The sequence below is a fragment of the Schistocerca nitens genome, chromosome 4, assembly GCF_023898315.1.
Source record: "Schistocerca nitens isolate TAMUIC-IGC-003100 chromosome 4, iqSchNite1.1, whole genome shotgun sequence".
NCBI classification, from domain to species: domain Eukaryota; kingdom Metazoa; phylum Arthropoda; class Insecta; order Orthoptera; family Acrididae; genus Schistocerca; species Schistocerca nitens.
In genome coordinates, this window is record NC_064617.1 from 786,892,543 (window position 1) to 786,907,998 (window position 15,456).

At 38.1% G+C, this 15,456-nt stretch overlaps 1 protein-coding gene across 1 annotated transcript in view; it reads right to left on the reverse strand.

Moving 5' to 3' along the window:
* Positions 1–15,456, reverse strand: part of LOC126253158 (gem-associated protein 5) — a 413,052-nt gene that overhangs the window by 93,352 nt on the left and 304,244 nt on the right. The window contains exons 17-18 of the mRNA XM_049954316.1: positions 10,034–10,181; positions 2,458–2,715 (exon numbers count right to left, since the gene is read on the reverse strand). Of these exons, the coding sequence (XP_049810273.1) occupies positions 2,458–2,715; positions 10,034–10,181 (406 nt within the window). The remainder of the gene's footprint in view (positions 1–2,457; positions 2,716–10,033; positions 10,182–15,456) is intronic.

The following is a 15,456-nucleotide window of genomic DNA, read 5'->3' on the forward strand; positions in this document are numbered from 1 at the left end:
ATACAGTCTGACAAGAATACTGTGGACATTGGGCAGACAATGGAAAACTATGGCGTGGAGGGCAAAATTTCAGGCGGAATGGATCTCATTTCAGGGCATGATTTTAGGAAACTATGGCCCTGTCGAAGTAGCTGATTAACCCATTCCAGACCAGGATAATACTGAGTCACCAATGGTGTGTTCTGAAGCTTTTTTGTGGAGGGATCAGCAGTACCAGGATTGGATGTGATGGCCCAGGAAATCTGCTTTTCAACTAGGCTGGTGGGGTAATCATGTGCAGTGAAGGCTGAGGTGAAATTGGGGGTGTATCCCATGAAGAGTGTGCATCTGAGCAAATACATTTGCCTTGGATGCCAAGGCTGTATGGAAGGGAACGTTTGACACGGAAAGGACACCAATCGTCAAAATGTAAGTACTGTTGTTTGCTGGTAGGTTTAATGTGAACGGAAGTGTGTAGCTGGCCTTCGGTGAGGACGTGATCAACATCAATGAAAGTGACATGCGATTCAGAACAGGACCATGCAAAATTTAATTGGGAGAAGCTATTTTCAGAGATACCAGGAATTTTAGCAGGTCAGCCTCACCATCAGTCCATATAGTAAAGATGTTATTAATGTACCTAAACCAAACCAGGTACAGGTATAAAGTTGAATAAGGGGAGTAGGAAGGATGTCATAGGTTTGGGATCAGGTGGGCACCGACTAAGGAAATGTTCAGCAGCAGGCAGACCATATACGTGAGGGATGTTTGTATAGAGGGAAGTGGCATCAATGGTGACAAGCAAGGTGTGTAGTCGGACTGGGATGGGCATGGATCTCAGACAATCTATGAAATGATTGGTATCTTTGATGTAGGAGGGGAGTTTTTGTACTATAGGTTGCAGATGTTGGTCAACTAAGGCAGATATATGTTCAATGGGTGCTTTGAAGCCAGCAACTACTGGACGACCAGGATGATTGGGTTTGTGGATTTTAGGAAGAAGGTAAATGTTGGGGTGTGTGGTTTGGGTGTGGTGAGAAGTTCTATGGATTGAGGTGTTAGTCCTTATGAGGGGCCTGAGTTTTTAAGGAATGACTGCAGGTCAGTTTGAATCACAGGGATGCGGTCTTGATGGCAGACACTGTATGTAGAGGTGTCAGACAGCTGGCATAGACCTTCACTAACATATTCGTTTCGGTCATGTACTACAGTGGTAGATCCTTTGTCGGTTGGGAGGATAATGATGGAGTCATCAGCTTTTAGGGAGTACTATCCAATTAAATAATTTGATCAATAATTGATTGTTTTCATTTTTATAGGATAGGAAATTCATGTGACTGGACTACAGTAGCAGGTGGCGGAAGGCTGTGTAGGACATGTCTTGTATCTTGACTGTCTACAGGTGCATTACCTGAATATTGCAGAATTGCTTTAGCTTGGGGATGGATTGGAATATTGAATAGATTTGATGGGAAGCAGCATATTATGTTTGGTGATGATGGTAAGATTTTGGGTAGGATATTCCTTATTTTGGGATAGAGTGAGAGGTAACTGAAGCCCTGGTAAAGAATGTGATTGAGATCTTCCATGCCTGTGTGCTACTAGGTGGTCAGAAGAGTTCTAATCGGTAACTGGTTCACAGATGCCACAGATTTGCTGTTGTAACTGAAAGAGATGTCATAGAAATCTGTTTCAGTTTTGTTCCATAGATGTGATGTTGGACTACAAGATCAATGGGGACTAAATAAGAAATAAAATTAGAAGTGAAGAATTATTGAAAGGCATTCAGTGGTGACTGGGTGGAACATCCTGTTCCACAGGTGTGATAATGGGCTCATTTGTTTGACACCAAAAAACCAATAGCCACTGTCAATCAATCACTAACCAGTACATCTCTCTTCATGGAATGTCACACAGGCCTTGAAAAACATAACTACATCCACTGCCAGTGCTTTTACCACTTTTCAAATTGCCCTGAGATAATGAATATCCTGTCTTATATCCTACCCTCATAGTCCAAGATAGCATTCTGTTACCCATCCAACAAATGCAATATCCTAGTCTATTATCACACAAACCCTACCTGCAATCCTGCACCACCTGGGTCTTTTTCCTGCACACAACCTAGGTGCAAGACCTCTACTACATGCCAATCCATTATCTCCTATCGCAGTTCAGTGACACGCAATTCCTATCCTCTAAAAAGTAGGGTCGTATGTGAAAGAAGTCATGCTACGTATAAGCAGTGCCGCATTTCAACATTTAATTTCGGGATTGTAACTAACCACCTGTCTAAAAATTCCTCCCCCCTCCACAGCTAACACACACACACACACACACACACACACACACACACACACACACACACACACACACACACTCTTCCAATATTAAAAGGTTTTGGCCACTGATGTCATATTCATAATGATATGACAAGAGCCAGAAGTTATTACTTATATCTTATGTGTCTTAACTTACCACTCTGTTGCTTGTTCATAACTGCCACCATTTATGAGATGAGTTGCCCATTCATGTAGCACATTCTTAATCAAAGGATCGTCTTCTGAAAGTCTGCATTTAGCTATGCTCAATGCTTCTCGATGAAGTTTGTTGGATGACAACATTTTCACTGCTTCATTCACTTTATTCAACACCAATAAATATGAGGCTGCTTTATGATAAAAACCAGCATCAGTAAGCTGCTTGGCATAAACCTCTACTGTCTCTCTCCACACTCTGAAAATCATAGATATACTTTTAAGTATTTGTGTAGATACAGAAAAACAATGCACAAATCAGACTAACCAAAAATAATTGACTTTGCTACTGTCAGAAAAATTCAAATAAAAACGTAAAAATAACATCCTTGGGTGAAAACTGTCCAGGCCCTACACTCCTTCACATCATCATTTTATGTTATGTAATCAACAGATGACACAAACAAGTACAGTTACATTTTTAGCGCATTTTTGGTCTACATTTTAATCAAATACTTAGTGCTTCCCAATTAATAATACCAACTAACATACAATCAGGAGAAGTGTCAAGGTCTAGGAGTAGCATCTTTGATTAGTAATCAAAATGTCATGGGTCCTGGATTTGAACCCAGCCACTGCTTAAATTTTGAATAGAAATCATCAGACTTCCAGCATAAGAAGAAGAAACAAACATACAGATTTTTTCTGAGATACAGTAGGCCTTACAAAATAATCAGTATATCACAAGCAAAAGCAGTTTTCTTGATCAAGCCAAATACAGGTCAAGTATAGGGTTTGCACTATGTGAATATGCTCAAAAACTGCAATCCACTTGTTACTTAGGAATGTACACCATCATATTCTTGGTAACTGGAATGAAATAATAATTCAATCCTTTTACTGACCTCCCAACTCAGATGATACAATTACTGAAAGGTTCAAAGAAAACTTGAGTTTAATTTCAAACACGTAACTGACTCATGCAATCATAGTTGGTCTTGATTTTAATTTACCGTTGATATGTTGGTGAAAATACATGTTTAAATCCAGACGTATGCATGAATTATCATCTGGAATTGTGCTAAACTATCGGAAAATTATTTTGAGCAGTTAGTTTATGAGCCCAAGTGAATAGTAAACAGTTATGAAAATACACATGACCTCTTGGTAACAAATAATCTTGAGTTGATAACAAGCATCAAACCAGTTACTAGGATCAGTGAACACAGGGTTGTTGTAGTGAGACTAAATGCTGTAGCCCCCAAATCCACAAAAAATAAATGAAAAATACACCTATTCAAAAAAGCAGATAAAAATTCACTTGGTGCCTTCCTGACACACAACCTCCACTCCTTCCAAATTAACATTCTACCAGTAAGTGTACACCAGATGTGGCTTGAATTCAAAGAAATAGTATCGACAGCTATTGAGACATTTGTACCAAATAAATTAACAAACGATGGAGCTCATCATCCTTGGTACACAAAATAGGTCAGAACACTGTTGCAGAAACAACAAAGAAAGCATGCCAAATCTAAACAAACACAAAATCCCCAAGATTGGCGATCTTTTACAGAAGCTCAAAATTTAGCGCAGACATCAATGTGATTTGCTTATAATAGTTTCCAAAATGAAACTTTGTCTCAAAGACTGACAGAAAATCCAAAGAGATTCTGGTCATATGTGAAGTATGCTAGTGGCTGGACACAATCAATGCCTTCTCCGCACAACAGCAATGGAAATGGATTGACAACAGTGCTGCCAAAGCAAGTTTCTAAACACAGCATTCCAAAATTCCTTCACCAAAGAAAATGAAGGGGATATTCCAGAATTCAAATCAAGAACAGATGCGAACATGAAACTTAGAAGTAGATATCCTTAGATTAGTGAAGCAACTTAATAAAAGCAAGTTTTCTGGTCCAGACACTATACCAATTAGGTTCTTTTCAGAGTATGCTGATACAATAGCTCCATTCTTAACAACCGTATACAACTGTTCACTTGACGAAAGAGCCATACTCAAAGACTGAGAAGCTGAACAGGCCACACCAATATTCATGAAAGAGAATAGGAGTAATCCACTACATTTCAGGCCCATATCATTAATGTCGATATGCAGCATGATAGTGGAACACATATTGTGTTCAGAAGTTGTGAATTATGTTGAAGAGAGCAGTCTATTGACACACAGTCAATGTGGATTTCGAAAACATTGTTCTTATGAAACACAACTAGCTCTTTGCACACATGAAGTGAGTGCTATTGACATGGGATTTCAAATAGATTCTATATTTCTAGATTTCCAGAAGGCTACTGACACTGTACCATACAAATGATTTGTAGTGAACTTGCATGCTTATGAAATATAATCTCAGTTACGTGACTGGATTTGTGATTTCCTGTCAGAGAGGTCACAGTTTGTAGTAAGTGACGGAAAAGCATTTAGTGAAACAGAAATGATTTCTGGCATTCCCCAAGGTAGTGTTATAGGCCCTCTGCTGTTCCTTATCTATGTAAACGATTTAGGAGACAATCTGAGTAGCCATCTTAGGTTGTTTGCAGATGATGCTGTCGTTTATCATCTTGTAAATTCATCAGAAGACCAAAACAAATTGCAAAATTATTTAGAAAAGATATCTGTATGGTGCAAAACTCGGCAATTGACTTTAAATAACGAAAAGTGTAAGATCATCCATATGAGTGCTAAAGGAAATCTGTTCAACTTCGGTTAAAGAATAAATCAGTCTAATCTAAAGGCCGTAATTCAACTAAATACCAAGGAATTATAATTACAAACAACTTACATTGGTAAGAACACATAGAAAATGTTGTGGAAAAGGTAAATCAAAGGATGCTTTTTATTGGCAGAACACTTAGAAAATGCAACAGATCTACTAAAGAGACTGCCTACACTACGCTTGTCCATACTCTTTTGGAGTACTGCTGTGCGGTGTAGGACCTTTACCAGATAGGATTAATGGAGTACATCGAGAAAGTTAAAAGAAGAACTTTTGTATTACTGCGAAATACAGGAGAGAGTGTCACTGAAATGATACAGGATTTGGAGTAGACATCATTAAAACAAAGGCATTTTTCGTTGTGGCAGAATCTTCTCACAAAATTTCAATCACCAACTTTCTCCTCCGAATGTGAAAATATTTTGCTGATGCCAGCCTACATCGGGAGAAACAATCACCATCACAAAATACAGGAAATCAGAGCTCACACGAAAAGATACAGGTGTTCAAGATTGGGATAATAGAGAATTATTGTGGAGGTGGTTGGATGCACCCTCTGCCAGGCACTTAAGTGTGATTTGCGGAGTGTCCATTGTAGATGTAAATGTACTTCTACATCTATACTCTGCAAATCACTCTGGTGTATGGCAGAGGGTATGTCCCATTGTACCAGTTATTAAGGTTTCTTCTCGTTCCATTCACGTACATAGACTGGGAACAATGTCTGTTAGAATGTGACTGTGGATGCGTAATTATTCTAATCTTATCTTCACGATCCCCATGCCAGCGATATGTAGGGGGTTCTAGTATATTTCCAATCACCAACTTTCTCCTCCGAATGTGAAAATATTTTGTTGACACTGACCTACATAGGGAGAAATGAACATCACAATAAAATAAGGGAAATCAGAGCTCATATGGAAAGATATACGAGTTCGTTCTTCCCGTGCGCTATACGAGATTGGAATACTAGAGAATTGTGAAGATGGTTTGATGAACCGTCTGCCAGGCACTTAAATGTGATTTGCAGAGTATCGATGTAGATGTAGATATAGAGTAACCATGTAAAGCTGATTCTTGAAACTTTGTTACCAGACTTTCTCAGGATAGTTTGCATCTATCTTCGAGAGTCAGTATCTCTGTGACACTCTTCCACTGATTAAACAAACCCTGTAACCATTCGTGGTGCCCTTCTCTGTATAATAGTATAACTCATGATAACTATAAATATGACCAAGTAGGTGAAGGATAAGGCAAATTCATTTGTTAATCATCAGCTGTTAACTGAACTTCTACGATATTATCGCTATAAATGATTAGCAGCAAAGGTACTAGAGAAATTTCAGATTTGTGAATGAGTAACCATTTGTTTCAAGTAAAAGAAAATATTACATTGACATGATTGAAACCATAAATAAGGTATTTAAAATTAGTTGTATGCCATTTGAATAACAAATAAAGGAAATATTTCATGAATGCTAGCTGTGTCGCAGCATACAAGTCACAAATTGTTTGCTGTCTTCTTCTTTGTAAGATCTCAACCTACATTAATTGTACACAGCCACGGTGTCACAATGTCTGTTTTAGACAACACAAATTTATGTATCTTAAGAAAAGATAAAATAGAAATAAATTTCATTACAGTAACATACTTAAATAATAACAAGAGGAAGTGTGTGATATTTAAGACATTGGACTCAACTTAGGAATTTTACGATTTATAAATTAGAGATTTTCTTTTTATCACGTGTTATTGCGTCAGTCTCAACATGCTTACAATAGGGGTTTGTTGCAACTACTTTTCAGGAACACAGTCAGGATGAACTGTAACATTTTGTTCTGTAGGACATGCTCAAGATGTACATCCTCCAAGGTCATAGGGATATATCTGCCAAGTTGGGATCCTTGTCGTGCAGAGGGGGAGGGGGGGGGGGGGGACAGGGTTAACCAGTCTTTGGGATCTGTCTTCTTTTCTTCTCCAGCTCTAACAACACCATTCTCCTCCTACTAGTATGCAAGGTCCAATTCTATCTTCACCTTTGTCCACATTCAATAACCTCCATCATGGAACTCTTATCTGTTTAATTACACCCTGTTTTCAATGGATAGCCAAGATTGATCTACACATGTGATGATAGGACATGGACAAAAGGCAAGAAAGGGCGTAGTAAATTTGTATTTAGGCGTGCCAGTAATTCTGGGGGAGAGAATATACTTGAGCAAGGTGGCAGAGACATAGTGAATGATGTGGTAAACATTTGAAAGCCTAACTAATGAAGTGCTGCTTGTTTGACAAGGGCAGACACCATAGTGAGAAGTACAGTGTGAATTAGACAGATAGTGCAAATAGTGATGTAAGGAAGAGGTTGATAACAATACTTAATATTCCCGAGGAAAAACATTGAATAAATATGTAGAGAGTATTATGAACAGTTAAATTCAGAATATGTAGTGAGACAAATGTTCTCATGAAGACTTATTAGCTATAGGTGTGAAAATGCTATTGTACCACAGATACTAATGCACACTGACATGTATAAATAACAGAGCAAACAACAGTAATGGTGAGAGGATCTTTCAATGAGTCACAGAATAAGGACTGCAGTAGGAGTAGCCACAAGGCTTCCCACTTGTTTATTTGATAAAGAAGGGCATTTATAGATCATACAGCAGTAAAGGTACGCAAAATGATACAAGCTTTAAGCTGCAGTAGGTAGATGTAAAACAATGCAGGAAAGATTAGGTTAATGTAGATATGCTGTAACGTAAGAAAATGTGTCTATATTAGAGAACTGTAGAGACTGACTGATGAGGAGCTTATACTGACATCTGGGCTCTGTCAAAAAAGTAAAATAAGGAACTTCAGAGTGATAAGAAAAAAAGGGGCTACATGGTTCAATTAGTTAAAAATGTGAAGTGTATCTGAATTGAGGAAGGATGGATTGAAGACAGGAGACACATCCATAAAAGACTGAGCTACGCTGTTGGTCAGGTGCATTTACGAAAGAAAAAACCTGTACCATTATTTGTAGGGATTGAAATGGGGCAGCCACAGAAATAAAGAAAGAAAGATTGTACACTCTCTACCCATAAGAGAGATAAATGATTATTTGATAATATAGTCAAATGGTTGCAGTTACAATTGTTATGCAACTGGAGAGGTTTTCCATGCTAGTTAAGGTAATCAGAATATTCCTAGCTGTGAGGCATGGAGACCTTTTCCATTGGCATATGAACTAATGCAGGAATATTTGAAATATTAGTGAGTACTCATGAAAGATAACAAGGAATCCATATAAGTTGCATCTAGAAAACAACATAATATACATTTGCATGATCTGTGTTAAAAACATTCAATGAGAACATAAGATGTGGATATTAGAAAATTTTAAAGCAAATCTGTCCTGTTATTACTACATCAGGCCCCAGCAAAAAATAATTTCTGCCTACATGAACAAATTTTAAGAACTTTGATAAAGCACGATTATACCTGCAAATGTAAAAGAAAGTAGTTAAGTGCTGCGATAATCTTGATCGACTGAATTGAAGGAAAAATATTTTCTTGGAAATTGCATATGCATTACAAGCATAATGTGTATAATTAAGAGTCACTACACAACATCTCTGTTAGAAATATACTATAACATTGAGAATGTATACAATTAAGAAAACTGTACACAACTACTTCAGACTGAGTGTGGGAACATGTAGTGCATCAAGGTGGCTTTCCAGCATAAGATGATCACAATAGAGGAAAAAAGGTAGAAATAAGTAAGCTGAAATTAGAGGTTGTCTGCACAGGTTTATTTTGGCACAGTCATTGAGGGAGGGCCGAGGTATGTTGAGGGTGAATGTGCAGAATCTTTCAGCTGGATGCACATATTTACAACATGATGTCACCAGCTGAATGAGTCGTGGGCTGTTCAGAATACACAGCCTACTGACAATGCTAACATTATCATCAAGAGAAATTGATTTTCTTCCAATATTCCACTGACTGACTGTATGAATTTTAAGTCAGACATGTTTTAATGATTGATATCTGTTATGACTGATATAGCCTATTTGAGTTACTGTAATATATGTTAATGAGAAGTAATGAACTTTAAAATATAGAAGAGTTGAAATGAGAGGTCATTCAAAGTCATTTCGTAGCTCGGAGTTGAAGTTGCGATCTTTCATTTAGCATTCCCTGTAAGATGAAAAAAAGTCCAGAAGAGTTGGATGTTCGAGCATGATGGTGGCAAGGAGGATCTGAACCACCAGAATGAATAGCAAGGCAACAATCATCAAGAAGAGACACTTAAGGTAACAGACGGCAATCTAAAATAGTGTTCAAGGCATACTCAAGTTATATAAAGCATACCCACAGCTTTTATCACAGTCACTCGCAAAATTTTATGCCATTGTAGCTGATCACTATTCTCTGAAATAACTGAATTTGAGTAGAACCCAAAAACCAAATCTTTATTATTACTTTGATAAACACTCAATTATGACAACCAGTAAATTACAAAGAATAAACAATGATGGTGAACTTCCCAGCTTTTTCAACTATCATCTCTGAACTACTGTCACTATAATACATTGCAACATCATAAAGGTTACACAAAACCATGATATATTACAAATACAAAATAAAACTGGCTTTGTTGTCTCTTAATGACCCAAATCCCTACATTTGCTGCAGAAATGAGGGGTTGATTGTTACATGCATTGTAAGTAATAACCTTCTAATTACTCCATTTTTATCTGCATGAGTTTTGCAATATCCATGATGTTTCAAATGTACTATAACAGTACATTATAAAAAGTGCAGTACCTCACAAGAATGTTTACCTTTGGGAGATCATAGGTGATAATGAAACCAGCCAATCACTTAAACTCTTTCTCTCAGTTGCTTCTTTTATTATATTTGCCAGGTTTCCTTTCCAATGTTCCATTTCTTGCACAAACTCAAAATGTCCATTTTTTGTATGCAATTCCTCTGTAAAAAAAGGAACCAGCAAGCTTTACCACATTATCTTTATGCACTAAGTGAAGCAACTTCTCTACTATTTAACAAATATATGTCTCTCTGAAATAAATGCAGAAGTTTTAGAGTAGGTAGTTGACAAAATCTGTACCAAGACTATCATTTCTAAGTAAAGAAAAAAGGCTACCATAAATTACAAAGGAACAGCCTAAAAAATTACAGTAATAATCAACCAGTGGTTTGTTACAAGACCACAATGTTATAATTTTCATGGTGTATTGAAAACTGGATGATGTGTATCTTTCCCCAGAGAAATGATGATCAGCGTTTCATGTACTATCGATGACTTTAGACACTGGGCACAAGCTACGATTAGGGAAGAATGAGGAAGAAGTCAGCCATGCCATTTTCAAAGGTACTATCTCAGCATTTACTTTTTGAGATTTAGTTTAACCCTGGAAAACCTAAATATGGAAGGCCAGATGTCATTTGAACAAAAATAGAAGTCCTATGTTTTAATCACTGAACCATCTTGTTCAGTTCTCATCAGATTCAGCTCAATTCAAAGTGATGTGTTTATACTGAGGTATACAATACAACACAATTTCAAATTTTTAAATAAATACAATATTTTATGAGCTGTAAAACTATTAAGTGTCTGAAAAAATCCTAAGAATTACTAGAGACAGAATTTGGAATTTATGATTTGATATTTAACAAACGTGGCTGCTGTTCCAACATCAACTGAAAATTTATTAGGGAGAAAAAATAATGACACTTGTAAAATATTTTATTTCATTATTTAACTGCAACAAATTATTCCAAGGCAACAACAGTTTCTGAATAATATTACCACAAAGAAGTTACAAGAAGGAATAATGATATAAGACGCAAGAGAAACTCTCAAATTAAGCAGGGCACTGGAGAGCCTCCAGCTGAAACCTGTCAGAAGACAGATACACTTCAGAAGAAGACAGGCATATGACAGTGGCTGGGGAGTACACAACTAAAAACTAGTGGAGTTCAAATACTTGACACAGCAGGACACACACTCCATTACATTTAATTTACTGCTTGTAATTTATTGTTAACTTGTTTTACAAGTGATGGATAAAAACTATTATTACTCCTCAGCTATACTAATTATAAAATTGTAAGGCCATCATGTCTGTCTGTCTGAATACACTAATTTCCAAAATTAATAGACAAATTTTCGTGGGATTTTACAGGAAATATGAGCATAGCTTGGGGAAACACAGAGGGATTACTTCATCAAAATCAGATCACAGAAAAAAATATCACAATTTAAAGTTTTATAAATGCGAAAGTGTGTTTGTCTGTTATCTTTCCATAATGAAACCACTAAAATAATTTTGTGAAATTTGATATGTGGATAGCTTGTACCAGGCAGAGCAGAGACTATTTCGTGTAAAATGAGGGTAGGACAACTTTTTAACATCAATGCACATAAACCATGTCAAAAAATTATTAAATTTGTTGCATAATATATGCACTGTATAATGTTTAGCTACCTCAATAGTACAATGTATAGATGTGCACAATTGCTCGTGCCCGATCAAACGCACAGCTCGGCAGCAACAATGTACGTGTGCCATGTCATAGTGCAACAACAATACAAGGGGCATTGGAAAAGTCCATGCAAAAATTAAAAATACTTATATGTTTGGGGTAAACCTTTTTTTATTTTTCGACATTGTCTCCTTTTAGACTTATACACTTCGTCCAATGCTGTTCTAATTTGTTGATCCCTTCCGAATAATAGGACTTGTCCAAGACTGCAAAATAGCTATTAGTTTCTGCAATCACCTCCTCGTTTGAATAAAATCTTTGTCCCGCCAGCCATTTCTTCAAATTGGGGAACAAATAGTAGTCCGAGGGAGCCAAGTCTGGAGAGTAGGGGGGATGTGAAACAAGTTGGAATCCTATTTCCACTAATTTTGCGACCACAACTCTGAGGTGTGTGCTGGTGCATTGTTGTGATGGAAAAGGATTTTTCTGCGGTCCAATCGCTGGTGTTTTTCTTGCAGTTCGGTTTCCAAACTGTCCAATAACGATGAATAATATTCACCTGTAATGGTTTTACCTTTTTCCAGACAGTTGATGAGGATTATCCCTTGTGAATCCTGAAAGACAGTCGCCTTGGTAACACATTGTTTAGATTGTTGTTTGGTCTCAGGAATATAGTACTGTATCCATGTTTCATCCACAATGACGAAATGATACTTTAAGTCCTGCAGATTCTTCCTGAACAACTGCAAACCATCCTTGCAACACTTCACACGATGCCGTTTTAGGGCAAGCGTGAGCAACTGCGGATCCCATCTTGCAGATAGCTTTCTCATGTCCAAATGTTTATTCAAAATATTATGTACCCATTCATTCGAGACGCCCACAGCACTAGCAATCTCATACACATTAACTCTTCTGTCATTCATCACCATATTATGGATTTTATCAATGATTTCTGGAGTCGTAACCTCCACAGGGCGTCAAGAATGTTCAGCATCACTTGTGTCCATATGGCCACTCCGAAAATTTTGAAACCAATTATAAACTGTTCTAATCAAAGGTAGAGAGTCACCATAATGTTTATCAAGCTTCTCTTTAGTCTCCCGAGACGTTTTGCCTTTCATAAAGTAATGTTTAATCACAGCGCAAAGTTCTTTTTCGTCCATTTTTTACAATCACTCAACTTCCTTGATTCACACGAATGCCAAACACAAAGGAATAGACCAATATGGCTGATACTTGGTGTGCGTTCTTTCCAAAGATGCTACTAACTAAACATGACCTCGATATGCGCCAGTAGTGCATCTCTCGGGCTTTGCATGGACTTTTCACACACCCCTCGTAATAACATATTACATGAGCATCTCAACATACTAGTGATAAACTTTACAACTATGCCAAAGATAAGTCAACTAGCATACTAGTGTCAAAGGCCGTGGCCGCCTATTGACAAGCCAAAGCAAGAAAATATACAGGCCAGTAAGATAAACACATAGTAACTCAGTCCACATTGTCTAGTTGCTGTAGACTAACTATTATTTGGATTGGTTGGTTTGGGGAAGGAGACCAGACAGCGAGGTCATCGGTCTCATCGGATTAGGGAAGGACGGGAAAGGAAGTCGGCCGTGCCCTTTGAAAGGAACCATCCCGGCATTTGCCTGGAGCGATTTAGGGAAATCACTATTATTTGGATTGTTCCACAATCAAGTTTCCTTAATAGCTTAAAAGAAAAAAAAATCCCCCTTCTTCACTCTTGATCAGATGTGACTGAGCACTGAAGCTCCTCATCAGTTCTGATTCTCTGGGCATTTTTGGACTATATAGCAAATGAACCCATCTGTCTAAGACATCATAACATCTTTTCCCCTCAAGCTACCACAATGCTGCTTACTAACACACATTAGAAACCACAGTAATGAGATGGTAGACAGAGCAGTTGAACTGGCTTGTGGAGAAAAGTGTGACATCTAAATGCACTATTATCCTGCATACAGTAATGCCATTCTTGAGAAGGGCTGTTAGCCATAGATAGGAAGTGGGCGAGCTGGTTGTAGGGAGAATAAAACAATTATGACATGCCTCCATTCTCTAACAATATGAGGTAATTCTAATTAACCTCCATACAGGACCTTGTCCTTTAACATATAGGCTTTTCAACTGTAAAAAAGAGCCACCAGAGTGTGATGACCATAGCACAATCATAACAGGGCATCACATTTAGACCAAAGATTGTTTATGCATAAGTGAATGGGCATGAAGTAATTTTACACCTGTTTTGCCATTACCATTGACAAACATCCTATAAAATTTTGTGAAGGAACAAGCCTAAGCTCTTAAATAGATAGATGTAATTTCTTTCCAATTTGGTTTTAACTACTATAAATTTTCCATTTCGCAGTACTTCTTTCCTTTCTAAAGATTTAATCTCCTGTTTTACTGTTTTCCCGTTCCTCCTTTTTGGACTGTCACAGAAGACACATGCTTTACAACAGAGCCTCAACAATCAAAGTGAAATGTAAACTCTGTCATCCCCTACACCACCTTATCTCTATCTCCCTCTCCCTCTCCCTCTCTCTCTCTCTCTCTCTCTCTCTCTCACACACACACACACAAACACACGCACATGCACACGCACACACTGCCGGAGAAAATCATTGGTAACTCAATAATACAACTTACGTGGTGTGTCTAAAATGTTTTGTTAATGCTATCAGACAACAAATAAAACAACAGGTACAAACATATGTTCTTTATGGCCCTACAAAATAGTCACCACATGCTAAAAAATACTTTTGACAATGTTCGTACAGCTTCTGGAAACTATCAGCAAAGGCTTCCTGCGCAATCGACTGCAGAATGGCTGTCACACAATCTTAGATCGCATTCACATCTGCACAACGTTCACCTTTCATGGCTGCCTTCAAGTGGGGAAACAGGAAGAAGGCCGCAGGAGTCAGATCAGGGGGTACAGAGGGTGTTCAAGAACAGTTACCATCTTCTGTGCCAGGAACTGGTGCGCATGGATCACGCAGTGTGCAGGGTCATTGTCATGGAGCAGCATCCATTTTCCAGTCCTGTGTGAACTTTGGCTGAACCCGTCAGATACACTGTAGCAATCAGTTCAAAACGGACTGGTAAAATGCAGCATTAATGGTTTGACCTGCAGGGACAAATTCCTTGTGGATGATGCCATTGTTGTCGAAGAAGGCAATCAACAGTATTTCCACCTTGCATTTTTGCAGACAGCTTTTATTTGGTCACGGGGAAGATTGTGAACACAATGACATTGATTGCCTTTTTGATTCCGGATTGAACTGATAGCACCAGGTCTCATCTCTCATGACGATGGTGTTCAGAAGCAATGGATCCTGGTCACACATGGAAAGAAAATCAGCAGAAGTTCCCATCCGTTTTGCTTGCTGCTCGTCTGTGAGCTTGTGCAGTACAAATCGGGAGCAGATCTCCCACTTACACAAATCAAACTGGCAGAAGTAAAGCTGTGAGTACCGGGCGTGAGTCGTGCTTCGGTAGCTCAGTTGGTAGAGCACTTGCCCGCGAAAGGCAAAGGTCCCGAGTTCGAGTCTCGGTCGGGCACACAGTTTTAATCTGCCAGGAAGTTTCATATCAGCGCACACTCCGCTGCAGAGTGAAAATCTCATTCTGGAAACATCCCCCAGGCTGTGGCTAAGCCATATCTCCGCAATATCCTTTCTTTCAGGAGTGCTAGTTCTGCAAGGTTCGCAGGAGAGCTTCTGTA